Source organism: Grus americana, chromosome 2, assembly GCF_028858705.1.
Source record: "Grus americana isolate bGruAme1 chromosome 2, bGruAme1.mat, whole genome shotgun sequence".
Taxonomy (NCBI): Eukaryota; Metazoa; Chordata; class Aves; order Gruiformes; family Gruidae; genus Grus; species Grus americana.
Genome location: NC_072853.1, coordinates 24,389,771 through 24,415,585, shown reverse-complemented (window position 1 = coordinate 24,415,585; position 25,815 = coordinate 24,389,771). Strand labels below are relative to the sequence as shown.

The 25,815-nt window shown below is 39.6% G+C and overlaps 1 protein-coding gene across 7 annotated transcripts in view; it reads left to right on the top strand.

The window, feature by feature from the left end:
• The first annotated feature begins 20,107 nt into the window (after nt 1-20,107).
• The window catches only part of VPS13B (vacuolar protein sorting 13 homolog B), a 485,973-nt gene continuing 480,265 nt past the window's right edge, over nt 20,108-25,815 (top strand). For 5 of the 7 annotated variants that reach the window (XR_008575696.1, XM_054815082.1, XM_054815085.1 and 2 more), the window contains exons 1-2: nt 20,140-20,276; nt 20,947-21,124. Coding sequence is in view for 6 of the 7 variants with exons in the window: in XM_054815082.1 (XP_054671057.1) it covers nt 20,978-21,124 (147 nt within the window). In the remaining variant the exon portion in view is untranslated. Of the gene's footprint in view, nt 20,277-20,946; nt 21,125-25,815 lie in introns of all 7 variants that reach the window. The other 2 variants (XM_054815083.1, XM_054815086.1) reach the window with 2 other exon arrangements.

Here is a 25,815-nt window from a genome sequence, read left to right as displayed (position 1 = left end):
TTGCCCAGTGAATACCCTTTTTGAGGCGAAGACAGTTAAAACCAGACTATCTCCTTATGGTTTGTTGAGGTCAACAGGAGTTTTAAATGTGAAAGGACTGCAGCACTTAGTCCTTGTCTAGTTAGCCATTATAGCAAGACCTGTTGACCCTATAGCCTCCTTACCCTACGCTGATATTTTAGGAAGTCCACAAACCAGTTTAAATTATTTGGACATTAAGAAAACCATAAAGAAGAAAAGCATGTAACTGGAAAGCATCAGTCCTCGCGGAGAGTGGACTAAATCAAACTTACGCTGGGAAGGTTTTCAACTATGCTGTCAAAAAAAACCCCAACCCCCAAAACTGGGAGACATTTGTGCAGTTTGTACCCTACAGCACAAAACCCATCCCAGGTGAGGGTCCAGTGGCAGGAAATGTAGTGCAATTAGAATTTGGAAGGAGGAATACAGAGGGGTTGAATTCAATTTCTATTAGAAAGCTCATTGTAGCTCCGATGCGACAGAAACGACAGCCACTCGACATGATAAACAGCCTACAGGTGGAGATCCTAGTGCAACTTCAAAAAGAACAAGAAAAGTGGAGATCATATGAACGACCCCTCTACCCCCATTAAAAAAACCCACCGACAATAAGTCACTGGTGTAATGTGGAGTAGGTGTTCGCTCAAAGAAAATCTGAGAAATTTATATATAGATCTACAGGGGATAAGGTTTTCCTTACTGTAACGCTTCTCCAAGGTGTAAAATATGTTTTAAAGAACTACTTATCCTATTGTTCAAAAATGAGCTACTTTTGCTGATACAGAAGCTCATGACACACAATTTTATCAAAGGTTTGGCTGAAATCCAAATAAATTGTTCTGTGTGAACTTCTGTGTTTTTATCAGCTTTGCAAAACTCTAAAAAGATAAAGTCAAGCTAGAAGACTAATCAATCAGAGGGAGCTTTTCTTGCCATCCCTAAAGGCAGTGAGCTAACACAAAGTTAGTAAAACTAACATGGGTGGAAGCAGTTTGCATGAAATTGTTGTCAGCAACAGCTCTCAAAACACAAAGTAAAACTTCCCTGCGATTCGAAGTGCCTGTTACACTTCTGAGAATGATTTTATTCCTTTACTATCCCATTTGCTCCACTTAGTTTTGGCTGGGGCCCGAACGTACGGAATGGCTGACTTTCTCGTGTGCTGAGTGCGACCTTAAGCCAGATCAGTCATAACCTTTTTCGACAGCTGTTCCCTTGAGTTTTCGAGCCCAGATCTTCATACTCACAAGAACCTGAGAACTAGGAAAACTTTTAGATTGCCGAGTGTTCTTCCAGGCTGAACTCCTGAAAAATCATCGCAGGGAAAACAAAATTAACATGCTGCATTCATTTTATTTCAGAATACACAACTTTCCTGAAAAAGGAGAATGGAAAAAGGTGACAACATAGCCCATGTTGGAAAACCTTTGGATTTGTGATGCCTTTATTGCGTACTGTACCTTTAACTTGATAAGAAATTATCTGTCTCCTGAGGCAGAGGCCATTTTGTTTGCAGCTGCTGTCAGGCGAGAGAGGTGCGCTCCGTTTCCTCCAAGAAACTTTTATTTAGTGGTTTTCACCTTGAAATTAAAAGACAAGCAACTTAAAGACTGACAGAGAAGTGGAATGGTTTTGTGTACATACACAGATACATACATATATACATAAATCCAAATATATACATATGATTATAATTTGTATATATATTACACACAAATATATACATATATTTGTACATATATATAAAAATTAAATAAACATAATCTATAACCTTAGATAAACTTATTGTTTGGTACTTGCCTCCGTTTTCATACACATTTTGTTGGAAAGAAAATAAGAAGCCCTGCGCTAACAGACGTTGCAGAGCTGCAGCGTGGTGTCCGCAGCACCCTTCTCCAGAAGCGGCCAAACACACGGACATTCCAGGCTCGATCCCTTGTAATCACATCAGGTGTTATCACTGGCTTGCAAATCATCAATGCACATAATCTTAGTGTTAATCGAACATCCAGCTTTAGGCTTCACTAACAAAACGACTCAAATTTTGAGTAAAAAATTCGGAATTCAACTGCCAGCGCAAACCTACATTTTCTGGGCCAACTGCTGACTTCCGCAAGTGCACTAAGGGAACCTCCAGAAGCTGTAGAAAAGCCCCTTCCTCGGTATCCCTATCGAGCGAGCCCGTTTTGTCCTTTGGAATAATGCATTGTATGGTATTTTCTACCTTGTTTGGTATTTAGAGTTGGAATTTATTGCCAGGCTTCCTGGCAGCAAGCTGTGCAGGTTGCAGGCGGAGGCTGATGGAGGTGAGTGAATTAATGTGGTGGCTGTTTGGAATGTCGTCCAGCTGCCAGGGAGAATTATGTTTGTTTGCCTTTGGCACAAGTGTGAAAGGAACAGCCGTAGATTTCAGAAGTGTGAGTCTACATTTTTATATCTCACACTAATGAATACATTTTTTTGTATCCTATGCATTTGGGGAAATAGTAGAATTTATTTGTAGATTTTATTTACCACTTGTGTGGTACAGAGGGAATGTTTCCTCAGAGACCGAAGTTGTGCTTTAGAAAAGAAAAAGGAAAAAAAAAAGAAAAAAAAAAAAAAAAAGAAAAAAAAAAAAAAAAGAAAGGACCTGACTAATCCAAAACGGTGTCAGTAGAAGTTACCCTTATTTCACTATTTTTGCAACGATATCTAAGGTCAGATCAAAGGACAGTGAATTTTATCAAGGTTTGGAAAGTTCATGTAACATTTTTTTGGGGGGGAAATGTCCCTGAAAGCCATACTTTTATATTTGCTTTCTGCTGGAATTTTATTTCTTCCAGCCAAATCTTTCCTTTACCTATAACCTGTCAGTTATCCCTACACCAACCTCCTGTGCTATCAACAAGGGGGATGATAATGCTATTTGTAATGTGCTCTGATGTGAAAAGTGCTATAGAAGATTGAATTGTTGCTGCTGATAGGACCAGAAATTTCCCCAACTAGATCCGTCAATAGCTGACACTAAAACAACAAGGTACAAAGTGCATTTGAAGACTGTCAGAAACCATTGCTTTTTTGTTTTCTCTAGCAAACTATTCCTTAGATAGCTGACTTGACCTAGAGTTGTTTAAAAAGATCAAGGGCTCAGTGGCTCAGAAAGAAAAAAAAAAAGATGGAAAAGAATAATATTAGTTACTCTATGCTATGTATAGCCTAATGGTCTCTTGTCCCATAATAGTATGTAAATAAAACTGTCACTTATTTCTCTTCTGTTGGTCTTAATAATATAGAAATGAAAAAAAGCTTTCTGGTTTTGGTTCAGTAATGAACCAAAATAATAATTTGCAAAATTATTTTTTGGTAATTATTTTAAATAATTATTTGCAAAAAGTCACATTATAGGACAGATTTTAAAAAAGAAAATAATGAATACTTACACCTAGCTTCTTAGTTTCTGTGTGCAGACATGTAACTTACACACGATCAGGAAAGTTGCAAACGAAAATAAGCGTTGCAATTTCATTTTAATGATTCTAACTGTATTGTTTATACGTTAATTGATTGCTGTTAAGACTGTAATATGCTACAACATAATTCAATGACTACTTGAGGAGAAGCAAATATATTAAACATTAATGAGAAAGTAATTTGTTGAATTAATATTCCTCAAACCCTTGTTTCGTTCTAACCATTTAAAAAATATTTGCAACCTTAATCACAGCCTATTCCCCTCAAGGAAGGAAAGATGTATTAAGTGTTGTGACTAGCAGGAGAAAGATAAATAGATGTGAGTTTGTAAGCAGGACTGTTTTCTGGTAGGATGAAGATGTAAGATATCACTTTGGAGACGGGATTAGGGGCAAAGAGGCAGGGACAAGAATAAAAAAGATGGAAAATGGGGAGGGGGAGGCAGCTAAAGGAAACAAGAATAAAAAGAACAATAGAAAATAGGGAATGGAGGGTAAAGAATGTGACAAAGAACGAAAAATAAGTATCAGTGGCAGAGAAAGAGCTTCAAGAGCAAAGGGAAGAGAAAATAGGAGAGAACTATATAAAATAAGGGCTGAGTGAAAAAACTAAAAAGGGAAGAGAAGAAACCTCCCCAAATGAGCGCTACACTGAAGGGAGAACGATAGGTCCCTCTTGGCGCAGTCAGTGCTTCCCAGTTACCCACCCGCAACCCCTTGGAGGTGCCCTATGGACAGAGCCGTCCAGCCTTGATGTCAAGGTGACAACTGGGAGCTGTGGTCCAGCGTCAGAGGAGCAGGAAAAGATGGCAGAAGGAATCCTGTGGCAGCGAAACCTCACCTCACCTCTCCCGGAGCTGAGCGCTCCTGCCAACAGACCCAGCTGCAGCCAGCTGTGGCCAGAGTCGCTTGGTACTTGGTCCGCAAGCAGGGTGAGCCGCGCAAGAGCACCGGGGGCATCGCAGGCAGCCAGACCTCTGCAGCTTCCCATCTTCTTTGTACACCGGTGCCTAAGGGGGTGCGGGGAGAAGGACAGCGGGAGAACAGAGCAGCAGGAGAGAAGGAAAAGCAAAACCTATTGTAAAATGGGTCACAAAAGAGGGCAAAAGAGAGTACAAGAGAAAAGCAGTTAATGGTCATGGCCTCTTTACAGGAAGAAATGACTCTTACTAACATACATAAGCAATCCCTATGCAAGCTATACATAAGAGAGGCACAGCAAGCAGCCTGCTGGTGCTCTCTTGAGCCGAGTGATGTACATGAAAGCACAAAAGTGACACATTTCTGTCTCAAACCCAGCCACTCGTGAATGCGGAAATACTTCTGCTAGGGCAGTTCAATGGAGTACGTAAGTATCAGTTCCTTTCTGCTCAGCTTTGCCCTTTTCCAGAAGGCAAGCCTGGATTTATCTTCTTTATTTATTTTGCCAACATGGCTGTATTCGTCAGCAGAATAATTAGTTGAGTCAGTAGAGCTCTGGGAAGAGGCTTCCAGTTGACATGTGCTCCCTCTTCTGGTTGGCATTTGCCTCTACACACCAAGATAAAGAGAAATTTTGTTCCTCTAGCTCTTTAAAAGAAAGAGGATTAAAACATTCTGCTTGTTCTATTTTTATATGGCTGTGAGACCACTGCTGCTCATACCAACCTTGGTGGACCAACAGCACATGAAGATTGACGCCTTCTGTCTCTCGGATGAGAGGTATTAGAGTCGATGAAGTCCATTCACGGATTTGTTCGTTAAAATGGTATTTCTACTGTTTCACTGGTACGAGTGTGCATTTGTGTCACTGTTTTCTCCCCCACAAGGACAAGTCGCTCCTGCTCCCTCCCACAGCCATTCCCAGCTGAGCTCTGGAACACAGGGCAACCAAAGCTTGGTTTTGGGGAGATCTGATACATGATCAGCTGGGCGTTACTGCAGGTAGTTTTGCCGGTTCACTTTATCTGAATGCATAGACAGTGGGGAGGTGCAATGCTAAAATATATCCTGGGTGAAACAGCTCGATCTGAGAGTTATTCTTCGCTTTGGCTGTGACCTGTTACAGCGTGACCGTGTGAGCAACTACCCACACCTGGTAACACAGCAGATCAGTTCAGAGCACCGAAAAATGCTGCGTTAAGAGCGATGGTCGTTAGGGCTGGGTGGCCTCTGGTGTGACCACCAGCCACAAGAGCACCAGATATCTAGTAGCCTTGCCTCGCACTTTCAGTTAATGAACTAAACTCGACAGCAATCGACTCCTGAATCCTAATCCTGTCTTTAACACTGAGTCCTGGTCTAAATCTAGATATGATCTTCCTGATTTGCTTCCACATCTACAAAGTGGGAATTACCCATACTTATAATACTTACCAGGCACGCTGAAGCAGATCTTCAGCTTTTACACTTCATATCATCTGTTAAGCTGCCTCTGCCTTACTAGGTCATGCCTCTTTGGTGCTACCACATAAACGTTAAACTTGCCATCATCTGATCTTTGAAAAGGGCAGCTCCAGTTCCCTGCCTTTCTTTCAGAAAATTACCCTTTGAAATACTGTTTTAATAAAAAAGAACAGAAGAAAAGTGTACTTGGCCAATTCTTATGTCAAGATCTAGGACAGATTGCTGGATAGTGTTTTACATTCAGACTGAAATTATTACTTTGGCCCTTAGGCAAAATGTACCAGAAACTTGTCTTGGGTCATGCTAGGAATGAATGATGAAGAAAGCAAACTTTTTTTTTTTTTTTAAATAATATAGTCTGTGAGTTTTTTTCAAACATAGAGACTAAATTTAGACAATTGTCTTGGAAAAAAACTTGGAGAAAATTTAGATTTTGTTTCTGTTCATCAATTTTCTAACTTTTCAAATTTAAAATAAGCAGTATCAGTCAATTGCTATTTCCTCTTTTAGAAACTTTTCTTTCCTGGTTTTAACTGTTTCCTATCATTATCACAGTTCAGTGCTTGCAGAGAGTAAAACAGATGAACAAAATAGGCACCCACTAATATTTCCAGGACGTTTTCAACCCACAGGCAAAGCTATATTCTATTCGTCCATAAGAATTTCACTCAAGGTTGTTGAGATCTGAGTTTTTATTGCATGAAATAAATATTCAAATATATATTAAGTTGAATTAAATTATCAGCTAATGTTTGCTAGAGCTTATAGCTAACCTGGAAAACTGAATTTTTATAGTATAATCCACATGGAAATGTAACTTGTATGACAACTCCTTTATTATCATTATCTACAACATCACTGCAGAAAAGTCAGCATAATGTTATGATGCTATTTTGAGGACACAAAATGCTCAAAGTACACTTAAAAATTTGCTGATATTGCTATTGCAGTGATACAGGTATGGCTCAAATGCATACGTATCTCAAAGTAATTTATCAACACTGTATTGTTTTGAAGGAACAAATCAAATCATGTTAACTTTTGTTTGAGAGGAAATAAAGCAGAGCTGATGGGGTTCATACTCATTCAGCATTTCTTTTCTAACCAAACACCATTTACCAAAAAGAAAATTTGCTCCCTTGGATACTCAATTCCTTGTAAACCAGAGACAAGCTGACACTTTAGAGATGTACATCTTGGACAAACATTTTGCAGCTATAACACACAAACAACTCCAGGGACAGGAATTCCTGTGGCACATTATAAGAACTCGAGATATACAACCATCATGCCCAGCCCTTTTGCTTTCATCATTGGTCCCCAAACTCTGCTTCATGAGTACCTGCGGAGTAGATTGTGGCCGCTCAGGGAATACCACCGGGCGTAGGTTTAGCGACTCCTGCTAGGTAGCAGAGTACAGCACCATGGCCCGTCACCTGCCTCGTGACAAAATGCACCACATGGGTCCCCTGGCATACGACCCATCTTGTGCTTGCTCCACAAGCAAAAAGCTCAGCGATCGGTGCTGCCTGTCCTGCTGAGAGAGGACCGGAGCTGCCCACCTCAAAGCCAGAACGGAATTTCAGGCAAAGTGAGGAGGAAGGGCTTCACTTGCCTATGGACACCAACTAATGCAGTAGTGAGGAAATTCACCTTGCCCAGGGCACATCCAGGCTTAAATCATTGCTGTCAGGTTTGGAGCAGTGTCTGAAATGGGTATTCACCACGACAGGTAACTTCTTAGCCCCAACAGTCTGTCTGTCTGTCTCCTTCTCAGACTGTCTTGCTTTCAAAACATTCTGAAAAGTCTTCATTTCACTCTGCATCAGAACGAAACCAAATGCCAAAACCTCAGAATTTTTCACGAAACAGAATCCTTGTTTCCTGGCCAGCCCTATTATTGAACCTTAATATGATACAACATGTGTCCATATTTGCACACATGGTCCACAGCCCTTACACATGTGTAAATCCTACTGAAGTCATGTATAAAGGATCAGGCTCTAAGGCTGTTATAGAAAAAGTTCATGTTTCACTGACTTTTTGGTATTCTTTGAAGATGTTACATTAAGAGTAAATATAGAGAAGTACATGTTATATGCGAGATTTTCAGAGAACATTTAACTTCCACACCAGAAGGTCACATCTAAGGCAATATGGTCTTGGAACAAGTTCAAAGTTGTCACACTTGATAAAAATAGCTTAAAGGGCACATAACTGTGCTGGAATACGGGAAAACAGTGGAACATGAGAGGGAGAATGATTGAAGGCCCCATTACTAATTATGCACATACTTTGCTGCTATTGAAAGCTAGGTTTCCAAGCATGTACATGGCACTTAAGTTAAATAGAAGTGCAGGCAATTAAAAGAATATAAATGCTTTTGCATCGCTATATCTAAGGAAATAACATTTCAGAAATATGATTTTCTAGAATAATGGAAAATCTTTTACCAATAAACAAATGGAGGATAAATGAACTTTGTTTCTGGTTACAAAATTATGTTTGTACGCTTACAGTTTCACATCAGTCATTAATCTTGTTTGTAATCCTTTCTTGAAAAACAAAACCTATATATTTATTTCATTAATATAAGAAAACTGCATTCACTTTTTTATGTTTCACTGGAAATTGTTGCAATTATTTTGTAAGGAAAAATAATTAATAGTTTCTCCTAACATCCTGAAAGAGGGACAGATGTACACAACAGGGAGCTGAACTTTAGGAACATTTAAATTATACTGGAAGTTCTGATGGGCTGTTAGAGCACAATATGTGGTACATGATAAAAAAACCCCACTTTACTTTTAATTGTCTCTTGAAAGACATATTGTATCAGCATGGCTGTCATTAGCCCTTAGGATTGTGTTCTGTGTATTGGATACCTGTCAAGCTGCAGTCAAACCTCCTGACGATGCTTCAGCCACACATTTAAGTGAGCACACAATGAGATCCTATAGCCCTTCTGCAAACTGATTCACTCGTGTCAAAGTCCCACGAAAGGGGAGGTTGTTTCATAACTATCAGGACACTCAGTAAGTCATGGGTCATATGTGTCCTACATGGAAAGCAACACCATACATCCTCCAGTTTAATGTTTTGATTTATTGTACTGTATTGTCGTCTTAATTTTGTCTCTGTAAAGAACATGTCATGCAGAGGTATCTTTTGCTTTGCTTTTAATTGAGACATTTGCTATATTTTGCACATACCTTTTAATGATTAAGTACAGTGCAATCTTTGTGCCAAAACTTAAAAAAAAAAAGAATGATGATTTTGTAATGCAATACTTTTGACTCAGTTCTGCCGAGAATTACTACATGCAGGGCTAAGTCATGTCCTGATCCTATTTATCTCAGCGAGGATCTTAATGGTGAGAAAATGAAATTGCTATCTTCCATGCTTGGAAACAAATTATTTTTTCATCCACATTCTTCCCTGCAGAAAAACTGCCTCAGGTACAGGGTTTTTTGGCCAGGTTTCCTTTCAGGAAAGGAGATATGAAAGGTAATTTATTTTACTGCATCAGTCTGCAAAAAGTATGTTTTGTGACAGTGACACTGTTTTTGCCATAGCAATGAAGTACTTCAGAACTGAAGGTATCCCTTCAAAAGCAGAGGTATTTCATGCCTCCCGTGACAGAAATAGCTAACAGGAAGATTTTACCTTTGATGATTAGGAAGTAAATGATAGCAAAAGTGTTTGAAAGCCACCCCGACTGGCGACAGAGAATAACCAAAATCCAGGAGGTGCACTGGACACACAGAACTCTCTACACCACCCTCTGAAAATGTATAACCCAGGGAAAAGGTTACATTATATTACAGCAGAGAAACAACAATGTAATTTATGCTGCTCAGTTTAAAAGCATCACATTTTTATACAATAACAAAAAAGCAGAGAGTCTGAGTCATTAGAAAAATACTTGCACAGCTGGTAAATTGTATTTTCTATGGACCTTATACATGTGATTCTAAGCACTAAGTATACACATTATTAGGGTCAATCCAAATCCAGGCTGTTGAAAAATCCAAAGTGTTGGAGGATTTAGGATCTTCCTGTGGATTTTGTCGTAGCCTCCACAATCTATGCTTTCATTAAAATAATATATGTTCTAACTTTCCAGGTTCTGAAAGGAGCCTTTACAATGTTAACCAGCGCACTGTCTCACAGACCGGACAGCTGCCAGGTTGAAACAATACTACCAGGATATGTAGAATAATAACAATATTTATTCTGTACTTTTGTCTTCTTAGAACGGATTGACCACTGATTCAGAAGCAAAGAACTACTGTGATATGGCCCTGGCTTCTCCCTCAGTTGGAGAAGGCAATGTTTTAGTGGTTTTAGTGCTAACCATCTATGAAAGAGCACAAAAGGTAGCACGCCCCCGGAGAGCAAGACGATCAGGGCCTGCGTGTCTGTTACAACCTCGTTAGGAGGGATCGTACTGCTCTGTTCTTCCCTCTTTGTAAAGTGAGAGTGCAACAGTCCATCAGAAGTTTGCTTAGCTGGGAAAAATGACACATCTGCTGCCCATTCTTTCTTTGCCTCGGTGTCTGGAAAGAAGTGCTTCATTTCTTGTTGCATCTGGACAAAGACAGACCTACTGGAGGTGCTCCCAGCTCCCTGAAGTTTCTAGGATGTTTTGGTTTAAACTCCCGCTCTACCCAGACTTGGGTTCACCTACTTTCCCAGTCATATTTACACACAGCATTTCTTTTGGCTGTATTTCCCTGCGGTCACTACATCCCTCTCTTTATCTAGTGTACAATTCTGAGAACTGCAGCGAACAGGAAGGCTTTTAGTCCTGTTGCCAGTTCACATAGTCTGCTGCTGGGAAGCCCTTGAGCTGGAAGAGATTAGAAGCCATATAATTCTTCATGAGCCAATGCCCATTGCTTTTAACTCAAGCGGTTTTAAAGGCCATCCAAGTAATGCAAACTGCATTTGCATGACTCCAGTCCAATGGATTTGATCTCATTTAAAGGATTTTGCTACCAAGATTATTTGCATTGCAGCAGAGCTGAAAGCTGCGGGCAGGAATCGAAGTTGTATTTTACAAGACATTCTACAAACCCAGAACAAAAAGATGGCCCTGTCCAAAAAATATACAGCGTAAAGGTGTCATCTGGCTTCATGCTTTCCCCAGATGTAACAGTTGGCATGTTTTGTACATCAGCTTTGCCACAGGAAAAAATATTGCACCTAATTACATCCTGAGGTAACAGATAACATGGAGATATGACTGATGGATGGGGAGCCCAAGGACGTAATGGTATGACAGTGATCCACCAGACAGGGAGGATATCAGTTCCCTTGCTCCTAGCTGTTGTCATTTTGGTAGACATCCTGGTGACAGTGAGTTTTAAGAAAGGAGATGACGAAGTATAGTGAGGGACTTTGTAGATGTTTAGAACACGTTGTCTCCATGTGTGAAAGACTGCTTAGGTGATAACATACGCAGGGTGAAAAACTTGGTGTCAGGATGGTGATTTGCATCACTGCCAGAGCAGAAGTGAGTATGGATCTGCTGCAAGAGTAAAGGAGGGAGGGTAAAGGTAATGTGCTTGAAAGAAATGCAAAGCATTGAAAATGAAATCCTTTATACCTGTTGTGATAAACTCAGACAACTTCATGGAGGGCTGCAAGGAGGAGGCTGATACTTTCTAGAGAAGAGAAACACTGCAGATTTGCCATTGTCAAGTGCTTTAGAAAAGGATGCTGTGGTACCTCAGACATGAGATGATGAGAACATGAACTTTACCTTTGCTAATTAATAGCAGCTGCTCCACTTTCAGAAGTCTGCCATTATGAAAGTTTATGTTACCTTGATAATTATTTTGTCCAGCTTCCTTAAAACAGGTATCAAATTTGTATGTCTGAAAGACATACAAAGACACTCTCCTATGAAATACAACTATTTTTCCCTTTTCACACAGGTTTATTTCTTGTTGAAGAAGAAACGATGTGAAACATGAGAGAAAGCAGAGGTACGAAGAGAAAATAGCCTAAAATGGCTTTTTCCAGGTAATTTGTGACCAGAGTTAAAATCAGCAGCAGCGTTCTGTTGGGAAGAGAACGTCTTTTCAGTACACTAAATTGTCAGGCCTAATTTGCTTTTCTAGAAATGTCATGTGCTTGTTTGAAAACACAATAAAGGTGATGACAAAACATCTGGATGTAAGGGTATGACATCCATTACCATAAACCAGGTGATTCATGTGGTGTCAGTCTTCAAAATAAAAAAAATAAGAATTCATTTCTGAGAGTACTTTCCATCTCATAGACTCGTACATATTTGTTCTTAGGCATGAGATATCTATGTAAAGCTTGCAACAAGCTTTCAGAAACCCAGTGTCTGGATGTCAGCAAGCTTTGTTTTTGCAGTCTGTGTCACAAGTGTAAGTTACTAATAGATTGGATTAGTGATATTTTCTTCATTTAGAAGAAAATTAAGAATTTCCAGTATGGAGCAAGATTCAGAAAAGAGTGAGAGCCATTCACTAATAAAATTCTTTGCAATATGTCATACAACATTATAATAATCTGTCACTTAAATCATGCTATAAACATTTGGGTACTTTATAAAACAGTCTCTCAAATTCTGGCTACCATTAATAATCTGGGGTAAGTCAACACTCTTCCCATCCTTCCAAGTTTTAGAGTATCCAGAGAAAAGAATAGGTGCATATCATATAATTGAAATGGCATCAAGAACACTGATTCGAACTAAAACTCAGAAAAGTGTAAATTAAGTGGTCTAATTATTCATCTTCGGACTAATGAATGGTATTTATCTGTACATAAAGAACTGTATTGTGGTTGGATGACATGAAAAGCATAACAAGTATAACAAGAAGTTCTTGTGCATCACATCAATGCGTGTTGGATACGGCACACTGGAAATCAATACCAATTGCTCGTGAGTGGGTTATGTAAAAGTGTGGACTGAAAAAAAAGAGCAAGCCCTTGGAATAAAACACAAGGTATGCAATGCTGCCTACTCAGTGAACTTAAGATTGAAGGGAGAAGTTTCTAGTTTCTCTAACTTCCATTCCATACCTAGATTAATGTTGTTAGCAAGACGGAATTTAAAATGTGGACAGAAAATTACTTGAATGAAAAGAAAAAACCCAGGAAAGTGAGTAATTAATAATGGCTGCCCAGACAGTAAGAAGCACTTGTTTAAAAGCAAGAACAAATCCACAGTGTCTCAAAACTTCGAAACAAACCAAAAATGCCTCAAGACTGCAATCTGATGAATAGATGGTCTGCCTCCTAATCACCTTTCCCAAGTCTCTTCTACATCCTCTGTGTTGTACTTATCTGTTCTGTCTTCTTCTCAGTTTAAAATTCAATTGAATCATTAGGCTTCCGGCTTTGAGCATTGGTGCAGTCTCCTTTCTGGTGTCAGGGGATGGTCACTCGTTGCCCATCCTTTCACGCTGTCACTTCCTCCAAACCTCCTGCTGTCTGCAGATATTTTTCCCAGTCTCTACATCTTGTTTTTCAGGAGCAGAGGGAATGCTGAGCAGTTGTCCCCTTGGAAGTGGATTCCTTACAGAGGTTTTATATCCATTTGAAGTGGTGTGAAACAGCTACTTAATTTAATGACAGAATACATCAGAAAATCATTTAATACTAACCTCTGTAAATTTTTGGAGAGACAAAGGTAAGCCCACCTAAAGCCTGTAACTTATATACTAGTATGAACAGCTCAAAAATTACCAAAAGTTCCAGAAATGACAAAAAGCCTCCCTCACGTAAAAGATCCAAGTATCCCAATTGTATGCTTTACATGTTTTCTCTTTAGCCCTTTGTCTCTTTCATAGTCTGATTTCAATTTATATAGTCTGATTTCAGTGTTAGGACCCATGTTTACTTATCTATAAAGTCCAAGAAACCCAGGAGATCACGGCTAAAATAATGAAGATTTTATTTGCACAGAGCTGTGGCTGCGAATGGGGTTCCAAGGGTGGCTTTTTGGAGCTGACACACATTTTCTTGGCTTTGCAGCTCTTGTAGCTGTTCAACATGTCTGATATTCATTAATATCAGCTCTACAATATGCAAATCAAATCAAATTTTCATTTACATTAAGAAGAAACTTTAGAAGAGACTTCAGCTCCTGTAGAAATGCTCCTGGTTCCAGTTGCAGGACAAACCAAAGAAAGGGCATCATGGAGTGTTATAGCTTCACTGAGAAACTCATTTTGCTCATAAACAACAAAGGGAACTGGATTCTAGCATAATTCAAGCAAAAACATTCCCCAGCTTTGCCATTTCTGTCTTCATCCTCTAAAGAACCAACCAATGACACAGAAAGAAGCTGTCAGTTACTTTTTATCTGTTGATAACATAGAATATTTTTAAAATCGGGAAAAATTGTAATAGCAGAGTGGTATTTATAAATATTTATTTGAAATCTATTTAAATTATATTTATGTATTTCATATTTATTGAAAAGTACTTATAAGTAAAAATACATATAAAATTATATACTTGTGGGGTTTTGTAAATATAAGTATATAAATATCAGAGAAAAGTGATCATTAACTCTTGAAAAGCAGGACTATTTTAAAAGAATGTCTGCTAGAAGTTGTCATTAGAAATACATATGTTTTGCATGAACAGTACAGCAACAGTCAAGCAAAAACTTGTGTGAAACTTTTAGCACATAAATCTCCTCATGCCTGGAGGCAGTAAGAAATTACATGTTCCTTTACATATACATTTTAAAATTGTCAAACATACATTTCATGTATTGGAACCAGAAATAATATCTTCTTGGCTGACTTTTTTTGATGTATTCCATAATTAGGTGTAGAAGTCAAAGATACCTCTTTATACCCAAAGGATACATAAACCCTTTAAGCATATAGGAACAGGTGAAATATCTTTATATATCCTAAAATTTCACTACCGCAAGGCAGGTAATTATTCTCCTTTGTTACCAATTCAACAAAAACTTGGAAAATACTTTCAAGTTTTAACTTTCCTGGTGTAGATGGGCACGCATGCCTCTCGTGATTTAACCTGGAAATCACACGTCTAGAAGACCAAAACTGTGCTGCTTGTACATTCCCACTCTGCTCCATACAAGTTTCCTATCTTGTCTTTCATTCATTCTGGTGTGTGAATAAAAGTTCAGGTATTCTGAAGACACAATATAGCCTCTATATTGGACGTCTAATAATTCCCAAAGCAATCTGAACATATGTAAAAAGAATTGACGCCTGCAGCCTGCATTTTAAAACACCAGTTACTGTAGTTAAATCCTGACATTTGAGCGGACCGTCGCTGTCTGGACCAGACCCTTTCCAACCCGACCCTGCTCACTCTGGTCAAGCTGGTTGTCAGTCCATTGTATATCCTTCTGAAGAAGGGGTTCATCAGACGTTTGTCCCGTTCGCTCGGAGCAAACACTGTCTGATAGAGGAAACACTGGGGGAAGGCGGCAAAGCCCCTCAGCCGGGTTAGCACCTGAATGCGCGTAAAGGTGCCTCGCTCCCCAGCGCCTCAGCGTTCTGTCCCCAACCTGCTACAGGGATTTACGTTTACCAGAGATTTAGAAAGTGTTGGGAAAAGCGATTTCCTAAAAAGCCAGATGAGGCACCAATGAGCTGGGATCGTATAGCAAAAGCTACTTCCTTCGAGAACTCTGTGACCTTCGTTCACGACAGTAATACTTTTCAGTCTTACTTCGTTTGAATGTAACTGTTTCAACTGACTCTTGCTCATATTCATAGTTACAAACGTTAAATTTAATTTTCTTTCTTTTGAACACTGAGTTTCCATTTTAAAAGTGCCACAATTCAATCTATTTTCCTTTACACTTGAAAAAAAATTACTTCAAGACTACAGCTAAAGATTTTTTTTTTTTCAAAATTTAGGGAATAGAAGAACAAACAAAACTTACAATAGACAGTTATTTGCAACTTTAAATCTAGAATATACCCAACATTCAGATTACAATGAAAGCGTCTGTGCAAAGGGTTGTAAAATTTTTGTGTTTGTATTTTCCAAATTTCAAAACTGTGTGCATTTTGGTGAACTTTAAAATAACCCCATAGTAATAGAAGTGGCATTGCAATTTTTGTTACCCATTTTCTGATGGCTGTATACGATCAGATAAATGACATAAGCTATGTAATTCTAATAGCAAAACAGATTGACTTAAAAATTGCTTGCTTTCATTGATGTAATTTTTAAATGTTTGAAAATATTAGAAGATACATAATTTTAGTCAGTTTAGTCATCAGCTCAGGAAATTCCTAGTAAAACAGAGGGGCAAATCTTAACATGTTTATAATCTATTTTTATATAATATATATGCAATTATATGCATATATGTAATACATAATATACAATATAATTTACTACAAATAATAATAATTTAAAAAAAAAACCAACAGAAAAAGGAACCACTAAGAAACATTAAAAATTAACCAGTCCAAGTTTTAGCACCTAGAATAGGAGAGGAGGAAGAAGCCCAAGTCATTTTTATTCCCCTCACAGATGTTTCTAAAGTATCTCCTTTAGTATTGCTTATTTAGGATCACCAACTCTTTCATGCTGTCAGTCTCATACTGTCTACAGGGCACCTCAACAGGCTATAAAGAATCACAAAATAGCAAAGTCTTCTCCTGCCACTGTACTCGGAGGCATCGGAGCAGGACAGGCAGAATTGGAGCAGGACAAACACGGACAGCAGTTTGCCCAGTAGATAATCCGGTTAAAGTATCCATGTTAGCTAAAAGACATAGTGAAGGAGAAGTTTAGAGGATTGGAAACCTTCTTCCATTGAAAAAAGGAGTTCCTCACAGGTCGTCTCCCAACCCTCCTTGTCAGTAACTTCAGATTCTCTCACGTCCTGCAAACAGCCTGGGCCAACCTACCTCCAAACCCCTCTGCTCCCACGACTGCCCGGGCTGCCTGATGTACAGGAGGCAGGAGACTCGAGTTCTGATGTTAGAAGCACAACAGCTGTCAAACACCAGCATCAGTACAGGGGTCTTTCCAAAGCAGTGCTCAAAAGAAAGGGTTGGTTTAAGTTAATGAACAAAATAGGTAGAAATGAACTAATATGGCTATAGAGTTTTTTTTAAAAAATATATTTAAATTTCTAATTTCCTTGGTTTTCCCCTTGACTGCAGCCTCAGGTAGTGGGATACGCATTTAATCATCTTCTACTTTTTCTCGAGTTTCCTCATTTTTATGAATTCTATTTTTCCTTTCCATTTTTGCTTCATTGATCCTGCTTCTGTTGCAGAAAATGGCAAATCACCCATAGCAGCAACAACACTGAAGCTAGAAACACACCGAGAGTCTCCTTTATCAAGATGCAGTCCTGTGCAGGTAGATACATTTCCCAAGGACGTCCTTGAAGTCCTGTTCCCTTTTCACTTCCGGCCAAATGTTACACAATCTTGTGTACACTTTCCCAGTCTCCAGGTTGAACTATATCTATTTTAGCTAGCTTTAAAGGGATTCAGAATTACTCAAGTTACATAAACAAACAGATGTGCATACCACTAGATCTGCACTTTTTGGTTCTATCTATTCTGCACATTTCACTGAATTGCTGAAATATCGAATAAATCGGACTAGCTCAGGCAGCTGATGTTTCCAGCAGACATGCCTTCACTGCTTTAGTATGCCCAAGCTCATTACTACACACCATCTGCCTGTTACCTGCAAATTCCCCATGCACTCTGCTCTCTCTCTCATCCCTTTGTACGTCAGGGACCTCTTGTAACCCTCTCAGCTACTTCCATTTCATGCCACCCATTTCCTTTCTGTCAACAACTGCTTCCTGCATGATCCCTTCCTCTCATTTTTTGGATTCTTTTTTTTTTTTCTTCTGTAGGAAATAAATTATTCAGGGCGTCAACATACTTGAACTGGAACTGAGATGGAGGTAGTTATAATGAAATGCTAATAACTGCCAGGAAAATTACAGAGCTGTTCAGAGCTGCTGGGTCTGCCAAGCAGCTGCCAGGAGCACTACGTGTCTCCCCTACTCTTCTTCTATTTTACTGATTTTCACCAAAATAGGACATTGTTCTTCAATTCCAAACTTTCAGAAAACATTCCAGCGTTGATTGGATGTGTCATTCAAAAGTAATCACACAATGGACAAAGAAACAGAGGAATGTTTTTCTGTTGAAACAAGGGCTTTTGATGCATGCTTAGGGTGTGCTTCAACATTACACTTATCTGTTGGCACATCCCTCTGTTGTGTCAATGCAACTCTACAGGGAGGCCGTCTATAAACGAGATTGCTTCCATTAACACAGATTATTTCACTGAGCTGGCTTGCAGTGCAGACTCCCAAAGTTTTACCAGTAAAATTCACCACTCCCACAACTCTTAGCAGAGGCACAGAAACGTGTAGCAGTTGTGTAAAGGAACTCTTCTAGAACGTTAGCACGAGAGAAATGTCAGATGCACATCCTTAATTAAAGATCACCGCTGCTGTCAAAATGTTTCTGTCCCTCACCTGCCTGCTACCACCTCTTAGCCACAGGTTAACATGCCACAGCTGCCGCAGAATGGTCAAACGCTATGCTCCACTATGAGCTGTGGGAGTGGTGACCTTCATCATAAGAGGAAACGCAGTCCAAGCTGCTTCACCTGTTTCTGAGGTGAATACTGTCTCACAGGCAGTGATTCATCAGCGAAGATGGCAGAGCAAGTGAGACAATGGTGTATTTAAAACCAGGGTAGATTCATGATTAACTCAGCGTGTGTATACCAGAGGCAGCGTAGACAGTTAACCCATCAGGAGCTGGAGCCTTCAGACCTTGAGCAGCTCAGCCAGCTTTCAACATACGTACAGCTACAGAAGGTAGACTCCTACCCCAGAGCTCAGGGTTTGGGCCCCGCTTCACACAGACCTACCCCACGTGCCATACGCTGCTTTCTTTTGTGTTTTCAGCCATGTAACCACATTGCACAGATTAAACACATAGGATTTCAAATTTCCAGGAGGAATATAAAACTCAAGAGGCTTATCCCAGGCTTTTCTTTAAAACTCAGATCAGAGGCCTTTGTAAAAGGTTATTCATTATCTCCATCAAAGCTGTGCCTGCAGGCACTGCCTACTGCACTTCACCCTGAAAAAAATGAGCCCACTGTTTTCCAGATCATCCACATGCCAACCCACGAGGAGTCCATTAAATCAGGATCTTCCAAATGTGGGCCCAGTGCATTTGCTTGCTGCCAGGAGCAACCCCAAAAGGACTCGGGGCCATTGGGGAGGGCTTTTCTCTACAATCAACATATTGAGAAGAGCTATGGACACAGAAAATTGAAGGCATTTCTGAGCAACTTTTTTACAAGTCTAAGTAGTGACAGGACAAGAGGTAATGGCTTTAAACTAAAAGAAGGTAGATTTGGATTAGGTATTAGGAAGAAATTCTTTACTGTGCACTGGCACAGGTTGCCCAGAGAGGTTGTGGATGCCCCTCCCTGGAAGTGTTCAAGGCCAGGTTGGATGGGGCTTTGGGCAACCTGGTCTAGTGGAGGGTGTCCCTGCCCATGGCAGGGGGGTTGGAACTAGATGGTCTTTGAGGTTCCTTCCAACCCAAACCATTCTATGATTCCATGACTAACATTCTTCTCACATTCAAAATGGTGAAATTCACGATGTAGGCAAAACTTTACTCAAAAGCAAAAATGGAAAAATAATAAAGATCTTTATTAAACACACCCAAAACAACCAACATGTTTACCATCACCGAGATTTGCCCCAAATGGTCACTCATCAATATAACGTGAATCAAATTTTGGTGTCGGAGTTGGCTGAAGCCACACAGCCAACAGTAACACATCTCAGGGATTCACGGTGCTGCGGGTTAAAGGCCGCCCTCGTCACCAAAGAGGCCTTCCTCAGGCTTCTCCGCGTCGGGAACATGCACCTGTGTGGAGGCAGGATCTCCGCCGCCGCCTGAGGAAACGGCGCCCGCAGATGCCGGACCCGGTGAGCCTTTCCCGCCCCACCACCTCTCGCTCGCGGAGAGCTACATCCGCGCCGCTCCCTCCCGACACCTCCCACCTCCCTAACGGCCACCACCGCCCCGCCCCGCCCACAGCAAACCCCGCCCCCTGCCCGGCGTAACGCCCGGCCGCCCCATCCCGCCCGGCCGCTCCTGGCAGAGCGCGTGACCTCCGTCGGCTTCAAGCCCGACTTCCGGTCCCGCCTCGGTGTTCTCGTCAAATTCTTTCGGCTGAGGACATCGAATGTGGCGGACGGTGGAGGAGCGCACACGCTCCGGAGAACCCGGAAGTGCCTGTGCGGCGGAGCCGGAGCGGCAGGAGCTGCCTGCGCGGGGCTCCCGCGGCTCGGCCGGCCCGGTGAGGGGCGGCGGCTGGGCGGGGGGCACGGAGCCTCGGAGGAGGTTGGAAGGGCAGGTAAAGGGGTCCTGTGAGGGCGTGAGGCTGGGGGAGGGAGGTGTGAGGGGTGTCCTGAAGGTATGGGCGGGGGTTCCCGCTGTTGTGGAGGTGCCCGGGGGAGGCTGCGGCGGTGATGGGGGCGGGGAGGGCTCTCCTCAGGGAGAGGAGCGGTGGCAAGCGTTAGCGTAACTTCGGCTTGGGTTTTGGAGGATGCTGGTTTGCTTAGAGTAAGGGTGGCACGAAGCTGGCGTTTTTGCCCTGTGCACCATACTCAAGATCGGTGAGGTGTGTCTTGGGTGATGCTTCAGTATGGGCTTTTACCAGTTAAAAGTGACAGGATTTCTGTTACTTAAATTTTATGTGAAAGCATGGTACACTGCTTCACTTCCTCCTTCTCTGTTTTTTTTTGTTTGCTTGTGTTGACTTCTCTTTGATAGTAAGCCAGTTATTAGTTTATATGTATATATCTGTTTATATAAAAGCTAGAAATTTGTAAATGCAAATAGATGTGCTTTCATCTTGGTCTATATTTCATCTTTATATGTATCTCTACATATAGACATATATGTTTAGAAAGCAGAACTGAAATGTAATTTTCCATATGTCCAAGCAGTGTGACTGTTGCTTTATTGAAAATTAGGCTGACAGATTTATAAATAGTATCTCATTGTCTTTTCTTTTTTCCTAGTGCTTGACCTGTAGTACAGACATCGTCCAGAATGCTGGAGTCCTATGTAACTCCTATTTTGATGAGTTATGTGAATCGCTACATAAAGAACTTGAAGCCTTCAGATCTGCAGTTGTCACTCTGGGGAGGTGATGTTGTACTTAGTAAACTTGAATTAAAGTTGGATGTACTTGAACAGGTATGTTATGTTTACAGTAGTTACAGTCTGTGTCTTTGATTTAAAAGAAGTTGACTAATATTTTATTTTATTTTTTTAATAATTTATTTTTTAATAATTTATTTTTTTATTTATTTTTATTTTTTAATAATTTATTTTGGTCTGCACAGATAAATGTTCATTTACTACTTGCTGGTTTTATATGCAAATCCTTTCCTCTCCCTGCATTTAGTTATTCTTGCATTAATTCTGTGCCATTTGTTTAGTAATGAATGGTAGTTCTTTGCGTATTCTTTAAGTTGGAAGATGTGTGTATGGTTTGAAGAGAAAGACTTTTTTGTGGACACGTTTCTTCTTTCAGTAATCATTGTTTTACACTACAAAGATTAACTAAATTGCTTTTCCAGGCATATTTACTAATTGCATACAGTAACTAATTAAAAATGTCACAAAATAAAGTAGGATCTCTTTTTAATTATGTGTACTGAACAGATTTGTGTTCTCTATATTGTTTTATAACTCCAATTTTCATACTTCAGTTGCATCCAAACTTAGGAGTAATTGAGGGACAGATTTGATCAGCTGGTTTGTGTGGATTAGATCAGAGGCTCTGTAAAACTTAGCCTTAAAAAGACAGATTTGACCAAGTAAAACAGTTGATAAAGAATTTGGAGCCTGCTGTTAATATGAACTGATTAAGTCTTAGCAGAAGGACTGTTTCTTTCTATGCTTATCTGAGTTGACAACTTAAGGAATTGAGTGTGTGAGACAGATAAAGCTGTTTTCTGTTTTGCATGGTGTAGTGAATCTTAGCTGGAGTCCTGTGTCCAGATGTAGTCCAACTGAAAGAGCTGAGAGAAATGCAGCAAAAAATAATGGGAGATTTAGACAATATGGCCTCTGAAACAAGAATAAAAGGCAGGGAATGTCTCTCTTAATTTTGAATAAAATAAGCTGAGACAAGATAGGCAAGAGTTATACGGGCAAGACAAGAAATAATGCAATAAATGCCATCCAGGGAGGCTTATGTTGGGCATCAGGGAAAAAATTTTCATGTTTTAATTGGAGGCCTTTTAAGTGTGAAACATTTGTGGTTAATTAAGGATCTCTGGTCCTATTCTGGAAGAGGAGAGAATCTTTCAAGGCATCCTGTCCTATTTTATGTGCTTCTGCAAAGTTGGTGGTGGCCTCTGTATTTTCTCTCAAGTCTTCTAGTTCCTCATTTTCTTGGTACAGCTTATCCATACAGCTGACGTGGATACTACACTTCAGTTGTGTAGGACATGTTCCTCCTGTGAATGTTCAAAGACTTTTTTTTAGTGTATATATTATGGAATCAAAGAAGGGTTGATCAGAAAGGAATTCTGGAGGTCATCTAGTCCAACCTCCTGTCTGAGCAGGGCTGTTGCCAGCATTATGTCAGATCAGCTTGTGGTTTTCTCCAGCTGAGTCTTAAAATCTCCTGTCTTGGTTGTGAAAACATCCTCTTTGAGTAAACTGTTCCAGTGCTATACCATGTAGAGAGAAACTTTGACCTAATAACAAATAGTGACTTGGGATGGGTATATCAAACTTTCTATTACCTGGTACTGTTAGAATTTTGCTGCTGTCATTTATGTTGTTCCCTTTCAAATAGCTGCAGTTTGCTGGACCCACACGCTGTATTTGAGGATGGTGCTTTATGCCTGCTCAGCAAAACTCTTTGAGTATGTGGTAATACAACATCCGCAAGCCTTTGCAGCTGACAGGGAGCTGCCTTGAAAAGCTAAAGTCTCTAAAAATTACCAATATGTGTTAATTTATTTGGGTTCTCTGCCTGGATGGATTCATAATATCCAAAATTAGTCACCTTAACTACTTTGCTCTTCCAACATCCTTTCTGTCCTGGGCTGCTATTCCCAGCCTGGTTCCCTGCTCCTTATCTGGCATGAATGCAGCCCTAATTTAATGCATTAGGCTTTGGAAGCAAATGCACATCCCAGGGATATCTTTGTCTGGAGCCTTAAACATTGTCAGAGAATTCCAGCTTTTGTGGAACTAACCATGATTATTTGGAAATATTAGCACAGGTGCCAAACTACCTGGACAAAAGTACTTCATAAGATTTAGGAACAAGTCTGTGCTTTCTCCCCTTGCTCATTGTACTTCAGCTGATGTTAGCATTCCCATGTCATGTTGTGCTCTTACGGGCCAAAGAACAGATGAGAGCAGAGTGTAAACTGCTGTCTTCTAGAAGATCTTACCTTATTTTTGGGACCAATTTGGAACCAGTACTTTTTGATATCAGATATAATATAGTTGTTGGCACAGAAGATTTCTCAAACCCAAACAGAACGTTTCAGTACCTGAAAATACTTTGCATCTTTTTATGTATGTTTTATATGCTCTCATTAAACTAAGCTGAATGTTATTGCAATAAGTCTTAGGGTTTGTCCTTTCCCTGTGCCCCTCTGCCTTTTTTTTTTTTTTTTTTTTTTTTTGACAATACCGGTCCTGTAGTGAAAGCTGAGTACTAGTTTGTACTCAGGTTCAACCTTCTAGGTACAGTGTAACTTTTGTATGTAATTATGTCACTCTTTGAATAGCCAGTTGATTTGATAATAATTATTTTTAGTTGAAGATTAAATGTAATAAAATTTTGATAATAGTTTTTTCCCCTATCCTGGATGATTCAATTACTTGAAGACTGAGCATTCCAAGAACTTTTCCATCTAGGCACAGTAACTGGCACATTGTACAAAAACTACTTCAAGAAAGTATTTTGTAATTAACCTTTAAAATTAATATTTAAATATTGTTTAATGGAAAAGCCTTTTATGCACTCTTGGCAACTTTTATGTGAAGTCACTATGATACCAGAGGTAACAGAACTACCTGTGTTCTTGGTAACTGGCTTGTGTGTAATATTTCTGTTGACACAGTGGTATCACAGAGATAATATACGTGGTGAGCTCTTTTTTGCTGCTTGTCTATATTTCCATAACATCGTAGCTTATTATGTAAGCTGTTTTACAAACCCAGAAGGGAAAGGTTAAATGGTTTTTGATTGGAAGACAAAGGAGAACTTGATCTAAAGATTATTGAATTTTATTGTAGTGTGGACTCTTCATATCTGAAAGAATTTAAAAAGAAATATGAAAATGCTAATGTACTTTAATTTTAAGGAAATAAAAATATCCTTACTGTAAGCGTCTTTGTTACGTGCCACTGGATTACTTGTGAAATACAGCCTTGAATGTGAAGAAAAGGTATTTGAGTTAATACTGATGTGGAGGAAACAGTACTTGCCTATCACCCCAAAGTTTGGGAGAGCCTTGTATTTTAGAGCAAGGGGAGATTTTAGGGCAAGGGGAATTCTGATCATCTGGTCTGCAGTCTCACATGACATTGGTCAGTTATTTATGTGTCAAGCCCAGGAGTTTATTTTCAGCCATATCATATTTTTTTGAAGGATTTATATGATGTAAATGTAAAATCTAAAATGTAAAGTCTAATCAGTTGTAAGTGTAAATGATATATTAAGAATTTCATGCAGTACTTAATGAAAAGAGAAAGACTGTGCAGGAATGGAGGAGGAATAAAAATGGTCTTTGTTATGTTGTCTTATGAACAAGTTACTAAATTTGGCACACATTTGTTTTGTATTGTCTACTGAAATAGCACAACAAAGATTTCTCTACAGTGCTTTATGGAAACTTGCTTGTGCAATTAGAGTAATGTCAGACAACATTTGCATCTAAATTACTTTGTAAAAGAAGAGCTACATCTTCTGAATATGTTGTGCATTTGGTTGTATTACCTCATTTTGAAAGAATTCCTACTTTCTGTTCAATTTCTTTCAATATCTTACAGTTAACTAGACAAAAATGAGAATGTGTTAAATCCGTCCAGCAAATAGTGGAAAAAGATCCCTTCTAGATTGCCTTTTGAGGTAAACTCATAACTTAAACTTGTGAACACAAGTCAGGATCTAAATAGACATTGCAGTATTGAGGAGTGACATAAAAACTATCTATCTGTGAGTCTGGAAAGGGAATTTATTTTTATTATCGTTAATAGTGATAGTTTGCTGTCTTGATTCATGAAAGCATTGTCTCTTAAGTTGTAATGTATTTTTAAATTGCATATTTCTTTGATCACTTATTTCTGCAGTTATGCCCATCCCCCGTTCCCCCCCCCAACCTGTGGGACGTAAGGTACTTTTTCATTTATTGTACGATCAGTGTAGCAACATCCGTAGCTAAACTGCCCAGTGCTTGTTTTTGGGTGGCTTAACTGAAACTGTCTGGATTTGTGTTGATTCTAAGCCTAAGGCTGAATTATTAGGAGAGAGGCTTTTACTAAAATCCTTCAGTGTATTAGTGAATGAGATGAAGAAAAAACACTTTGTAAAAACAAATTATGGACTTTCTCATAAAAACAGTTTGGAGAAAACCGTTCACTGTCCTCTTTTGGAATGAGGACTTGAAATGAGATGTGACTTTATGTAGGCATGACCGAGGTAGGAGTCAAGAGTTTCCCTGATATGAGATGGATGTGAGGTTTTTTTAAACTTCATTAATGAAAGCTCATTAGATCCCAAAAACTAATTCACAAACTGAAAGCAAAAAAAAAAAAAGCTATAATTTCTGTAGTTGTCTTCTCTGAAGATGTTGTCAGCAGTGAATATACTTCATCTACTCTTAGCTCTTGGATGCAAGATAAACTTTTCC